The sequence below is a fragment of the Aythya fuligula genome, chromosome 5, assembly GCF_009819795.1.
Source record: "Aythya fuligula isolate bAytFul2 chromosome 5, bAytFul2.pri, whole genome shotgun sequence".
NCBI lineage: Eukaryota > Metazoa > Chordata > Aves > Anseriformes > Anatidae > Aythya > Aythya fuligula.
In genome coordinates this window covers 27,147,420-27,159,740 of record NC_045563.1, presented here as the reverse complement: position 1 = coordinate 27,159,740, position 12,321 = coordinate 27,147,420, and the positions used below count along the sequence as shown (strand labels likewise).

General features: G+C 45.3%; 1 protein-coding gene across 1 annotated transcript in view; it reads right to left on the bottom strand.

Moving 5' to 3' along the window:
• ADCK1 (aarF domain containing kinase 1) overlaps positions 1–12,321 on the bottom strand; it is a 76,423-nt gene that overhangs the window by 19,489 nt on the left and 44,613 nt on the right. The window contains exons 4-5 of the mRNA XM_032188650.1: positions 5,775–5,933; positions 1,823–1,981 (exon numbers count right to left, since the gene is read on the bottom strand). Coding sequence (XP_032044541.1) covers positions 1,823–1,981; positions 5,775–5,933 — 318 coding nt within the window. The remainder of the gene's footprint in view (positions 1–1,822; positions 1,982–5,774; positions 5,934–12,321) is intronic.

Sequence of the window (12,321 nt, the reverse complement as noted above, 5' to 3'; positions counted from 1 at the left end):
TCTCTCCCAGCTGCAGCAGTTTCTTTCCTTTGTTAAATCTGCTCTCACAGAGGTGCAACCACTGTCACTCATCAGCACAGCTTTGACCAGAGGCAGGTCCCTCTGGAGCTGGCTGGAACTGTCCCTTATCTAACACGGGACAGCTTCTGAGCTCTCCTCACAGAGGCCAGGCCACCCCAGCAGCTCTCCTGCTACCAAAACCTTGCCACGTAAGCCCAACTGCAGCAGCCTTCCCAGTTTATCTGCATGTCCACTCTTTGCAGAGTTTAGTGAGAAAGCAAGCCAACTCCAAAACTAACAGTCACTAACAGTCCCCCAGCCCTTCCAGCTGCTGTGGTGTGCCTCCCAGACTCACGCATCCTTGCTGCCTTAGATCATTTCAGTTGACACTCATTCTTGTCTCAGGATTTACAGGGGCAAGTCACAGGGCTTACAAAGCACCATCGATGCTCTTGGAAACGCCTCTCTCACTCACAGATGAATTCTTCAGTGATTTTTTTAATTACTCACAGATGTTTGTCTGTAATGCCAGTGCATGGAAACAATTTATCTCTGGCTTTAAAAGCTCAACCAGGTTCACAGCACAAAATCCACTTCTCAGCTTTCCTTCATGTTTAGGAAAATTAATGATACCAGAGCCCAATTCTTCCGTTGCCTTTGGGTGATGAACACATCTCTGAATTGGCAGGTCAGACGGGAGGATCCATTATTCAGCCATCTCAAGCCATTTGTTACTGTTACACATATTGATATCATGATAGCTCCTTAACCCAGCAAGAAGGCGATTGGCCGTCTCCATGGGGATTTACTTCCCAGTATCCTAGTTACAGCTGCAACAGAGCTGCAGCTCACCAAGGTGCATCACTTCTGATAAGCGCCCACTCAGCAAAATCACTGGCCTTTGGTCTTCTGCAGCCTCAGTGGCTTTCAGCTATCTGTGTCAAGGGAAAGGCCGCTTCCTGCCCCTGGGCTCCAACAGGACTGCCCCAAACCTAAGGTGACAAGGAATTATAGTCCTTGCATGGAGGAAACAAGGAGAAAATGGGTGCATTGGCCTATAAAGTCTAGCAAAAACTCACTTCGTTTCAGGCATCCGTCACTTTCATCTTGGGACTTCTGCACAAACAGGAGGTTAAAACCTCTTTTTAATGTGCATACAGGGGAGCGTCCAAAAGAGTGTGCATTTTTTACTGCCTTTATATATGTGCAAATGCAGTTATGTCAGTGTCTGCAGCCACAGCATTACATGGGCTTGATTGTACTTGTGTACTTACAGAATACACACACAGGAAGCTTGTGCCCCGTGTATGTCAGCAGAAGATGTTTGTGTGCAGGTTTGAAGATAGGAGCATATGTCTACAGAGATGGCGATGGGTGCATGTCTGGCTGTACTTGAGACATCTGTCAGTGACCTCTGTCTGTGCACGGCTGGAGAGGTGAGGTACGTGTATCAGCAAGGAAGAGCGCAGTATGGGAGCTGCTGAGTTTGTGTACAAAGGTAACATGAATGCATTAGCTGTCGATGTGTATGCAGGATGTATGCTCGCTTTCAGAGTGAAAACGTGCTTTTCTGCAGGAGGAAAGATTCATGCAACCTACTTCCTCATGGGATATGCACACAGTCCACCCAACACTACTTGACATTATCGGCCTCATTCTAGCTTTTGCTGTCCATATTAGCAGAGCAGTCTAGAACAAACAACACAAAGGGACTGAACTCTCTCCATCTATATAGTTTTTCCAGGTGATGAATGAGGTGAATGTGAGGCATGAACTGAGACTATTAACATACATACATGCATGAGAAAATGTACTCCCTCACCTTCAGGAAGTCAAAGTTCCTCAGCATATGAGCAACCTTCTCAGCATTTCTGCCTTCATTGAGAAAATCCAGCTCCAAAGGTAGATTCTTCTTTGCTTCTTCCACCAGCCACATGAACTCAAAATCTGGAAAGATCTGCTTCACAACCAAGAGGAGAACCTGGGAACAATGAAGCAGACAATCAGCCACTTGCCAGCTCCAAAGCCACACAGCTATACACAGTGCTGCGCTGTTAGCTACACAGAGCAGATGCTGTTTTGACAGATTCATTCCATGTAACTTACAGACCCCCCACCAAAGAAAAAAACCTTCCTCCTGCACCGTAAGTGCTTGTAGGGTTCCTGCAGTATCATAGTACAACATATGGTGTTATGCCTTGATTCTGCAACACAAATTTTGGCTTGCCCTTCCACACAGGCACATCTATAAGTTGCCTGATGAAACAGACACAAAAGGGCAGTGCTAGGAGCCCATCTGCCCCCTACCTAGAAATAAGTGAGCAAACCTCTGAAGAAGAGAGGACGAGGCCAGATCTTGCCAAGGGAATAGCCCAGAAGTAACTCTTTTCTGAGTCTCTAACTTCTCTAATTCTACAAGACATTGTTTGGTGTCATCTGAACAGCCCTCACATAATGCAAACGATGAATATCTCAAATTAAGGCTTCTCACTTGTATGCTACTTCCACTTCTGAGCAAGAATTTTGGTGACACACCAGGCAGTTCAGAGAAGACAGTGGAGTTCAGATACAGGTGGTAGGCTACAGATCTCTAAAGGGACAGTTCTGGTCAGAGGTCAGAGAGGCATTTCCCCCTCAGTGTCAGCAACAGATGTCCTCAGCAACACTGAGGTGGTGTTTTCTAAGTATCATATCTCCACCAACTGGCTTTCTCTTCTTCTTAAGGGGATTAAGTATTCTGTTGCACGTGGCTTTGAAAAGACCAGACAAAAAGTTTCTGGAAATGTTTGTTTACAGCAACATTTAATAAAGGGGCAAGTGACAGACAGTTCTTCCTGAAGCAATTCAAGATTATGTGGCTGGATGGCATAAACAAAGCTGCACAGCAGCCAAGCATGCTTTCTATTCAAATAAAGGGCCAGTTTCTCTGCCAGTGTCACAAATCTACAAAAGTTGACAATTTGGACCATGTACTAAGGAAAATAATCTTTTTTTTTTTTTTTTTTTTTTTTTAACTACTGGAATCATTAAAGCATAATCTACTTTGCTGTCTTTATCTTACTTATATGTCCATCTGAAAATGAAAACCAACTTATCAGTGTGTGTTCCTGGACAGTTTCCCTTTCTAGATCTCCACCACTGAGGTGAGGACTCCTGGACTGCAGGAGGAACATTAAAACACATCTACAGAAAGCTCTTGTCACTGAAATATATGACAAAAAATAAATTCATGAACCATCACTGCTCCTGTTCAGCTGTGCAAAAACATTTATTCTCCACCTCTGTCTCTACTTCTCTTATCTAAATGTCAGTACCAAACTCAATGTTCCTTTAAAATGTAATCACCAGGTTCCAGACACTATTGAATGATTTTTCTACTATTATATCTAGAGGCATAAATCCTTTCAAATTTATGTCACCCAAATGAAATGTAACCAGCGATCTTCATGAAGATGTACATAAACTTTATAAGGGCTGCAGGATTATTTTATCGGTGCTTGATGTGAGAAAATTCATACATTGTTTTTTGCTTTCTTTAAATGCTTTTTTGAATCAATTTGCCAACTTGATCATCAGCAGTGACATACTTAAAAAGTATTAGGCCTGTCACTTTTCTGACATCTAACGTATTATCCTGAAACAAGTATTGATATAAGAGCAGCGAGGGATCTCTCTCTGGATTTATCAGATGCTGTCCTGATTTTTAAAGAGTCAGCACTGACGTCATGAAACCTCAAGTGAATTTAGGAATTTTCCACCTAGGTTTTCCCAGTCAGATTCCTTCCCATCAATCTCTAAAGATGACTACCTCCACAAATATTTAAATTAACCTCCTACCTAGCTGCAATGGCTGTCTGATTCTTGAAGGACCAGAACCTCAGTGGACATAACCTGTCCTTAAGTGAAGCCTACACAAGCATAGTTCCATACAAGGATATGATGATGCATGTAAACCAAGAGTCCGCAGAAGAACCTTTAAAAACAAGGCTGTATGTGTCGTGTTGTGAGCTGCTGTCACATAACTGTGTGCATACAACAAATCTCCAGTATGGCAAAACAGAATGTCTGTAAAGCAAGGACAATATTGAATTGCCAAAAGGAAATACACCTTTAGTTTAAAGTTTCCCAGGATGATTAGTCTAAAACCAGAAAAGGCAGGAATCATGGTAAAATTATTTGTCTGAATGTCTCTTAACAGTATGGCCACCAATCAGAGCATCATAGAACAAAGGGAGAATTTTCCTCTGATATCCCCTGTTAAAAGCACAAACATCTCAAGGTCAACCTGGGTCCTGTTTCATTCATCCACAATCCTCTTATTACCCTGATATTACAGTCTTTCAATACCTGGCTCATCCTCAACTGCTCAGTGTCTGCTATCCCATCCCAAGCGGGACTGAAGGATGCCATAAGCCCCCTGAGAATTGCTATGCATGTGACAACTCTCAAAAGCAAACTCATCAGGCAGCCCACTGCAGTCAGTTCTGGAGAGGATCTGATCCAATCCAACCTGCAGCTGGACCCAAAGCCAGTTCAAACAGTACTCTTTTCTCAAACTAGCACTGAAACAGATGTACCCCATATCAATGGAATAACGTAATTGAACCTCAAAATTTATGTTACTAGCAGTTCAACGTAAATGTTCTGCTAGAATTTGATGTGCTCTAGCTGGAACCAGCTGTGCTGCTTTGCAGACTAGCCAGTATTGCTCAGAGCAGGGTGTTTCAGCTGCCTAAGAAGCTTTAGTTATGCACTGCTCTGAGAGGATGCTGTCAGGATCTTTGATTCCTGATCTCTTGTGATGCAGAACTCTGTGTCGTTGCATCAGCAGTACCCTCGGAACACTTATCAGACTTCCTGAACTCCATCTTCCTCTCTTTAGTCCCACGGACATAATGACTGTCAATAGATGTGCATATTACTGTATATTGGTGCTATACATACTGCATATGTGTGCTTACGAGGAGAGCTAAAAGCATCAGTATTATTACTTACAGACCTAATCATTCCCCTGTCCTCCACCTCAGCTCCATCCCCATTTCTGTTCCCTACCATACCACTGGCATCTCTGACTATTCGGATGCAGTGCAGTGCCACAGCTTTTCCCCAGTTCCTCCCTTCAACGGGCTGGGCTTCAGAAGTTTGGGAGAAGCTAAAGAATTGCACTAGGAACATGAGTGATACCCACCTTTCCGGAGAGGAACTACTTCCCAGCTGTATCCCTCATTTGTCTGCTCTTGTTATGTGACCCTCTCCATATTTCAGTGTTTTTGTTTCCAGCACGAGTCAGGTCAGCTTTAGGGGTTGATCAAGAAACAGAACCGATCACAGCAACCTCAGTCACTGTTGAACCCATTCTGAAATTTAACTGAAAAACATTCTGACCACTTTTCCTTGGTTGCACAGACCTCACTGCAAGGAGAACTGAGACCAGTTTAATCTACCAGCTAATGGGCACACTGGCAGTAAAGAGACATTTGGGGCTGACTGATTTTTAAATCTCAGAACTCATTCAGATGTCTTTCATGCTCTCCAGTCATCTCTTCTGCCCCCCTTCACTCTTACACTCTTGTTCAGTCTCTCCATTCACACAATTGCCCTTACTGTAGTCTTCACCAACTTTCTGTATTACTCCTGTAAGACAGCACTTATCTCTGTGCAGGTTTCAGAGCTACAGGATGCTGTTTTTATAGCTCATCACACTTTGGGTGAACACATACCCACACATTTGCATGGCAACTGCTCTGTAAGTCAAAGTCAATGGGTAGCTTTACCTCCATGAGCAAAATGTCCTTGGAGCTCTGAGCTTGGACCTTCGGGTGCTGGATTTTCACTGCCACTGTTCTCCCATCCTGCAGCACCGCCTTGTGCACCTGGGCTAGTGACGCTGCTCCCAGGGGTGTGTCCTCAAAACTCAGGAAGAGCTCTTTTATCTGTCAGGAAAAGAGAAAAAGGCATTAGCTTGGGGCGCCAGAAACTATCCTTAAGGAAAGCCCTGACCACAGGCCAGTAACAGCATGCACCAAAGCTGGACAGGCTCAGCCCTTTCATCCTGCCTGTGCCCCCTGCCTGAGCCCTGTCATTGCTTGGCTTCCCAGGGAAGCTCACTAAGGAAATGCCTTGAAGATGTTCTGCTTATGGAAACCTGCATCAGAGCCCCAGCAGCACATTTCATCTAGGACATGGAGTGGCTAGGCAGCAACTCAGGTACCCCTCCATGCTGTCCTTAAAACAGGTTGGAGCGATTACGGTCAGCACCCTTGGCTATGACTGGGTGCAGTGGCCTCCAGCTGTCCCTTCTGTGTCATCCTTTTGCAGCTATTTAATACCACCCACCATCACCCTCCTGAAACATCGCAGTGCGCACTCCCATCCATTACAGCAACGTCAGCCAGCTTACATGGTGAAAGCCAGCACACGAGCAGAAGCTGGACTTGTTGGATTCAAAAAATGAGTTTACACCTATTGCAGTTTACACCTGTCACTTGGCCTGAAAACATGTTTTACGTGATGGACTTTCTCATGCCTCAAAAGAAATCAATCAGCAATCTCTGCTCAGAAAAACTACCAGATGGGGCCAGCAAAGCACTTTGTGGGCCAGAGAGGAAAGTATCAGTGGCTCTGGGTGCGTAACTCAGGACTAGACTATATGGAAAACTGCAGATTAGGAAGTAGATTCACCAGGGGGATGTTCAGGAACCAAAAACCTAGGCAGATGCGGGTGAGGCAAAGGAAGACAGGCAAAGGTCTGTCTGCCTTGCATAATGCCACCCTGAAAACACTATCACCACCGTAGTGTGATATCACCCTGGCTGACTAGCCAGGCCCCTCAGCACATTTAAGCCCAGAGGAGTTGCCAACACGGTTATGTTGCTGCTTCTGGCACAGAGCTAGTTCATGTAATGCTGGTCAAGGGTTCCTGTCCTGCTCTGTATAGCGAGGTGCAGACAAGCACTAAGGTTTCCAGAAGACTCAGCAAAGGGAACCTTCCCCACCATCTCCTTGGGATGGACCGATCTCGGGTGAGCAGCTGAGAAGCCTGTAATTTATGCAGCAACAAAAAAGAAAGAATGTCAGTGCATTTTTACAACCTGCTTTTTAAAAGGTAATTAAAGATGGGAGCTGCAGCGAGCTAGTAATTAAATATGAATAAAGACTTTCTAAGCAAAGTCTTGATGCAAAGTGTTAAACGAATACTCTTTTTGCTGATAAGGGGGAAAAACACTACACGAGGAGCAGCCTGTTCCCTCCTGCAGCTGCCAGGGAATGAGCCCCCTCCCACACCACCATACCCCTTCTCTCCCAGCCCCTGCCACAGAACCCCATTGGTAGCAACAAACGGGAGCGTTTGCAGCAATTAGATTCCAACAGAGACTCAGCTGCCTCCAATAATTCACTGGGAAGGTGCCTTTATTTATTTAATTAATTCCATTTGGTCCTGGCAGCGAAATCAATTAAGCAAAACAACTGCATTTAAAAACAACTAGTTATGTGTTTTTTAATTACAGCAGGTCCATAATTCAAACCTATTGACATTCCCGTCTCAAGAGAGAGAGGGTTTTTCTCTCCTCCCCATCCCTTTCTTCTCTTCTCTCTCACTTCAATGAATTTAGGGATTCTTGTTTCAGACTAGTATAAAGAAAGAAGCACCTACAGGACAACAGATGGCTCAGGGGACTCGTGTTCAAGACAGAGGGATTTCTACCCTTCTGTGAAGTTTGTCTGTCAAAGAGAGAGACTGTTAAAGGGAAGAGACTTAAGGTGGCCAGGAGAAGCACGTTGGGCTATGAGATCCCTAAGGGAAGAAAAAAATCCAGAGAATTTGCTACATGAGGTCAAGCTGGGGCTTTCTGTACCTCTTCCACTACCCTACATCCTCTATTAACGGGATGTACCCTTTACAGAACACCAGCCAAGATCACTAGTCCACCTGTCATTAAGATGGTAACATCCTCTAGAGGTTAAAGCACAGAATTGGGAGTTCATTGGCCTGAATCCCATGTAAGGTACATTTATAGTAAGAGTGCATATAAATCGGAGAGAATTCCACCTGCTCTGGATTTCAAAAGCTTTTAATTGCCTACACTGTCAATCCAACCATTTTCACCACTACTGAATACATGCAGGAAAAACGAAGCTGCACTTACTCCCTCTGGCAGGAATAATATATACAATATCATTATGTGACTAAGTTATCTAAAGAAATACCATTTGAAGAAAGCTGTCTTGAGGAATTTTTTTGGGCAGAAGGATTTCATTTAAAATCCTGTTATTAAGAAGAGGAAAGCCAGGTTAGCAGTCACATCCATTAAAGCCAGCCCAGTGGCCCTGCTGCAGCTCGAGGGGAAATCTGTGCGCCCCCGCGGGCTCCAGGCCAGGGCAGCAAGGGGAAGGACTGCACCAGGGTCAGAGAATTGATGGCTCCTCCATGAGCAGAAGGGTAGAGCACGCATTTAGGGGAGGGAGCAGATCACAGCCAGGCCATTACACAAGCAGGTGTGAGGCTGAGATAAAGCAGCAGCACAATTACAGCTGGGCTCCAGGACCCCACTTAGCAAATTGCCCTCATTCATTATGAAATTGTCCTTTTGCAGCACACTGGAGGCAGCTAGTGCCTCTGAAGCAGGCTGCGTGCCCTAAAGAGGCAAAAGCGAGCAAGAGGCTGCATGACATGGAAGCAGAGAGGGGATGAGCCAGGCTCCCACAATGCTTGCTGAAGCACGGGGCTCCTTCCCCAGGGAAGGCGCTGCACCCATTTCATGCAGGTGAGGGACTCACTGGAGCAGGCTCTTGATGCTGACAAGTACTCAGTTAATAAGGACCCTTAACAAAAACTCTATCCATCATTTCCAGGGTGGATAATTAGTAAGCAAAGCTCTGGGACAGTCTCAGAGCCCACCTGACACGGTACTTGAGGAACTCTCAAGCTTCTTCCAGGCCACAGCTGGCCTCAAAGGGCCTTATCAAATTGGCTGTTACCATCTGTAATCCTGGCAGGAGATTAAACAAGCACAGTTTCCAGACAGGTTTAATAAAGGTTTAAAAGAGAGAAAAGGAACTTTAGGGTTGCTCTTTGAAACGAGTGGGACAGCCAGCTGCAGGTTTGCAGCTGCAGAGGTGAGCAGCGTCCCTGCACACAGCGGTTTCCCTCATTAGCTTGCTGTACATCCAGCTGCCCAGCGGGCACGTGCTCAACCAGCAAATGAATGTGTCATTGTGCTTTACTGGTTGGAAACACAGCCCTGACTGTCTAATTCTAAAGAACGAAGCTTGTTTAATTTAAAATATGCAAAATCTTTTCATGATTGTTGGTATTAGTATTCATACCTTAGGGAGCCGATATAAATGCTCTTACAGGATCTATCTACTTAGACACTTATTAGTATGTATTTGTGCTGAGGTTGCACCTAGAGACTGTCATTAGGCCCAGAGTGCCATTGTAGGAGATGCAGAGCCACTGCAGGCCCTGTATGAGCTCACAGACTGCAGGTGTCCCAGGTTGTCACCTACAGGCCTCCTCCTGTACTGAAGTGCCTTCCCAACGCGCACACTGCTCTGCCCAAGTTTTGTGGCACATGCTAGCTGCTGCTGCAATGCTGAGCACCAGGATACCTCAGATTTTTTTGTGAATCCCATCCTTAAACACTTAGGAAGTTACTGGAAGTCAATTGGATTTAAGCTCCTAAGTCCTTTCTGAAAGCATTGCCTTACACGACCTGCCCAGCATGTTCTGAGCAGTCTTTGGCAGAGCTGGGATTTAACCCAGATATCCTGAGTTACGGCTCGGTGTCTTAATCTTCCAACCATAAACGTTAAATGTGCATGTCTTGCTAGCTAATTTCTTTTGAAATATATTGCCTCTTAATCCCAACCTTTCTATATCCATGTGCTGTAGCAAGCGATCCAATATCACAGCTTGGTTTCAACCTGCCCGCTCCACAGAGAGGTGCGTTTCCTTCACTCCCCAGAAAGGCTGCTAACAGTGTACCCTGGAGCAGAAGTCATAGAGCCCCTTCCTGGCCCAGCGCTACACATCAGCAGATGGACAGTGGCCACGTGTCAACCATCTGCTCAGGACAAATTTAGGATGCAGTGAGATGCAGGATCACGCATAGGAGCTGCCTCAATGCCCAGCCCTGTTCAGCTGGCAGGCTGAACCCTTCCTGCAGGGTGCTCCAGACTCCTGTACATGGTACAGCCAGAATAAGTCTAAATAAACCTCTTTTGCAGTTACGGGTCCTACCCAGAAGGTTTCCAGCAGAGTCCGGGGTGTTTTTGTACTGAACCAGTACAGTACAGGTGGGTAACAACACTGTACAGGAGACTTAGAAATGCTCAGCACTTCCCTGGGAAGAGTCCTGTACCAAACCCTTTCAAAACTGCCTTCAACAATTTCTTTTTCAAGGATTTTAAGGTTTAGTGTGGAAAGAGAGACAATGGGGAGGGAATGTCACAGAGCTCTATAAAATCATTTCAGTCATAGAGAACAGGATTGGGAATGTTCATTAGCTTTGTAGAATAACTCAGGAACAGCAAATTGTCAATTAAGACACAAGATAAGATGACAGCAGGATTAAAACAAGCAAAACCAAGTATTTTTTCCCCATACTGTTTAATTAAGCCATGGAACTCACTGCCAAGTGTTACAAATTCCAAAGGTCCAGGTGGGGAGACAAGTCCATGTAGAAAATCCAGCCCAAATTATTAAACAACAAGATACAAACTCTTGCACAGGAAATCTCTAACCATCAGATTAGGAAGCTGGGAGATCATACCAGGTGAAGTTTAATTGTATGCCTGCCCTGCTTTTACAGCCTTTGTCTCTTAGCCAGCACTAGCTACACTTGGAGACTGAGCAGTGGCTTGGTACTCTTGGTACAAGTATCTCCATCTTTATGTTCTCCAGAAGCTCTTCCTGCCAGACTGACCGGTCTCAATGATCGATGACAGGAGGATGGAAAATGAAGGTGGTGTTTCACCTGCTGCTAGCCTGGGGCTCAGCTGCTATGTGACAGCCCAGAAAGTTACTGACAGATTGTGGAGTGTCTAGGAGTTCAGAGGGTGCAGGGAACAACAGCTGGAGGTGGCTCGCTCTCCAGGGTAAGCTCTAGCTCTGATAACAGTGCAGCTTCATGAAATGCCTGTCATGCAACATTCAGATAATAGAGTTGCTGTTGTAACCAGAAGTACTGTAAATATGCCAGTATTAAGCACAAATATGCCCATATCAGGGGACTGTGCCAGAGCCTAGCACATCTGGAGAAACTGCAGAAGCTGAAACCGTCTCAGCCAGAGGCCAGCTGTAGGTACTTCCCCGTGCTCCACAACTTCCCCAATCAAATCTACTCAAATCCATCGACTAACAGGGAACCGAGGGTGATGATGCTATTCTCTTATCCCCAAAAATCAATGCTAACTGAAACATTCAAAACCTCCACAATTTCACAGCAGATGTCCTCTTATGATCACAGCATGTTGTAATTGCTCCTGAGCCCTGCATTTTATATTTGGAGATAGCAATCTATGAGAAGTCCTGCTATTCCTGAAGGGGTGACTAGGCGATACACAATTAACTTGAACTTCTTACCTCCGAGGCAATGATACAACAGGGCTCCTTTAACAACCAGGATTGGGTTTTGATGGCCAGGAGCAGCTTTCTGCCTCCTAGCATTTGGATGCCACGCAGCAGCACAGGAAGGTGCACATGGGGGAGCAGCTATAAATCTATCAAGACAAAGGGGATCCTACAGTTGGGAGAGTGGTCCATGGAAGAAGATGACAGCAACAGAGGGCTTACAGTAGGCAAGTTTTGCACATTGCCTTGTGCTGTGATTTTCCAAGCTGGAATTCCTTTGACAAGGTGAATTGATTTATCTTTTTTTTTTTTTTTTTTCCCAAAAGAGCTGACACTGAACATTCCCCTCTTGATCATGGCTCCACAGATGGCAACTTGCTAAAGTAAGTGAGCCCAGTCTGTGAGAACCTTCTCAGATTTGCACAAGGATCATGCTGCCTCATAGCCTCCCAGATGAAACATCATGGAGCACTGTGATAATGGGATTTGCGGGTTTGCTGGAAAACAGAACCACACATACCACTCTGGGAACAGAGCAGGTTTCCCAGAGAAGCTCTGGTTGCTGTAGCTGCCGTCTTAACACTACCTAGGATAGTGTCCCTTCTAATTCAGGTGGCAGACTAGCTGAAGAGATACTCAGCTCTAAGCCTGATATAACATTTCAAAGATGCACAGCTCTCAGACTTTCGGAACTCTCTTTATTGACACAAGGACTCTATTGCTCTCAAAATACCTTTCCTGGATGT